Source organism: Notothenia coriiceps, unplaced genomic scaffold (genome assembly GCF_000735185.1).
Source record: "Notothenia coriiceps isolate Sejong01 unplaced genomic scaffold, NC01 NC01_scaffold00010480, whole genome shotgun sequence".
In the NCBI taxonomy this organism is placed as follows: Eukaryota; Metazoa; Chordata; class Actinopteri; order Perciformes; family Nototheniidae; genus Notothenia; species Notothenia coriiceps.
The window spans coordinates 1-1794 of record NW_011343181.1 but is presented as its reverse complement, the minus strand read 5'-3'; the positions used below and the strand labels follow the sequence as shown (position 1 = coordinate 1794).

General features: G+C 42.9%; 1 protein-coding gene across 1 annotated transcript; it reads left to right on the top strand.

Annotated features, from left to right (window-relative positions):
* Positions 1–447: 447 nt before the first annotated feature.
* LOC104946008 (bile salt-activated lipase-like) lies at positions 448–1442 on the top strand (the record flags this gene model as incomplete). Its single annotated transcript, XM_010771746.1, has 3 exons — positions 448–526; positions 999–1146; positions 1323–1442. Coding segments are annotated over exons 1-3 (331 nt in total), but the record flags the coding sequence as incomplete, so codon positions are not given.
* Positions 1443–1794: the final 352 nt, after the last annotated feature.

Genomic DNA, 1794 nt, shown 5'->3' with positions numbered 1-1794 from the left:
CATTACATGTTACTTGTTAGACGCTTTTATCCAAAGCAACTTACATACTCAATACTGTGGGCAATCCCCACAGGAGCAATTTGGGGTGAAGTGTCTCAGGGACACAACGACATGCTGACTGCAGTGGAGTTTGAACCTGTGCTCCCCTGAACACCAACGCACTAGTCCTCTGCGCCACACGCCACCGCCTTACTACTAAATCAAAGACACTTGTATGCTGGCAGATTCAGGAGCGTAGGTGGACACACATACACCCACATCAAGGCAAGGGTCAAGGAAATAGTTTTGTTTGAGTAATATGTATGTTTTTTAAATGTTGAAGGGTATCCAGATATAGTAATAGTGAAAGTGTTGTTGACACAGCTGTTTAAATGTCCCTCCCACTGGTCAGCGTGGAGTACGGGGGCGTGGTTCTGCCTTAAAATTCCGGTAGACATCCGAAAGCAACTCACTCACCGTCGACATGATGAAGATGAAGAGTCTGGTGGCCATCGCTGTGTTTCTGGAGACGGTCTCTGCGATCTCTGTAAGTGTCACAAAAATGTTTTCTAATAACTCGGTTTAACTTCTGTTCAGTAGGCCTATCTCTACAAGTCAGTGGTGAAGTCAGATGCTTCACTTAAGTAAAAGCAACAATAGTTTTCATTGACGTATTTATTGTCAAAGCATTTCATGTATTCAATGCTATCGGGATGTTAAGAGCATTCCATGGAATATAACAAAAAGTGTTTCTGAAGTGAATCACCTACCCACCCACCTTTAACTAATTGGATGCGTGCAATCTCCATGTACGACGAAGTTTAGCTTTCAATATCTTTTATTTCCAAAGAAAAACAGCGTGTTCACAGACACGGTCAAAAAACTATTGCTCTACAATCAATACACCTGTGCCAGGAGACCAGTTATATGCTGTTGCCCCATTACGCCATCTAGTGTTCAAATAACAAAACATATAAACCATTCTAATGGCTGCAACATCGTGTGTTTTCTTGCTGTAGCTCGGGGTGGTGAAAACAGAGGAAGGTTTGGTTCGGGGAGAGAACATCCCTCTGGCATCCGGCCGCCACATGGATGTCTTCAGGGGGATTCCCTTTGCTGATGTCCCTGAAACTTTCATGAAACCAAAACCTCACCCAGGCTGGGGTGGTGAGTAGACCGACTGAGATAATATTCAAATTCACTTCAAATTTAAAAGGTTTTATTGTGATATGCACAAAGCTACAGATATATATGGCAATGCAATTCTTCTTACCTGAGCTCCTCCAACAATGCAACGTATATAATAAAATACAAAAATACAACATAAAAATGTGTGTCATCAGATGTTCTGGATGCCACTGCGTTTAAGGACATTTGCCTCCAGGTGAGCGTCGCCTTTAACACGACCACAGGTAGCACGGACTGTCTGTACCTCAACATCTGGGTTCCTCACAACGGCTCAGGTAAACAAAGTGTCCTCCATATTAGATCCATCAACAACTTTAAAGGTCCCCTATCATACTGTTTTTCATCAATATATCACAGGTCTCAGATATATACAGAACCTGTCTCTGATTGGCTGAAACACCAAACAGATCATTGCAGCATTACCCATAATCCCCTCTGTTTCAGCCCTGTTTCCAAAGTGCTGATTCTCTGTCTGTTACTTTAGATGAAAATAAGGAGCCCCTCCCCACGCCCCTCTTAGAGAGATTTGGTTACAAGGAACACAATGGTGCTCTAGGGGGAGATTCAGATGATGAGAGAGCTAATCTTTTTTCCTGAAACTTTCAGAATCTCTTTACACAGAGGGGA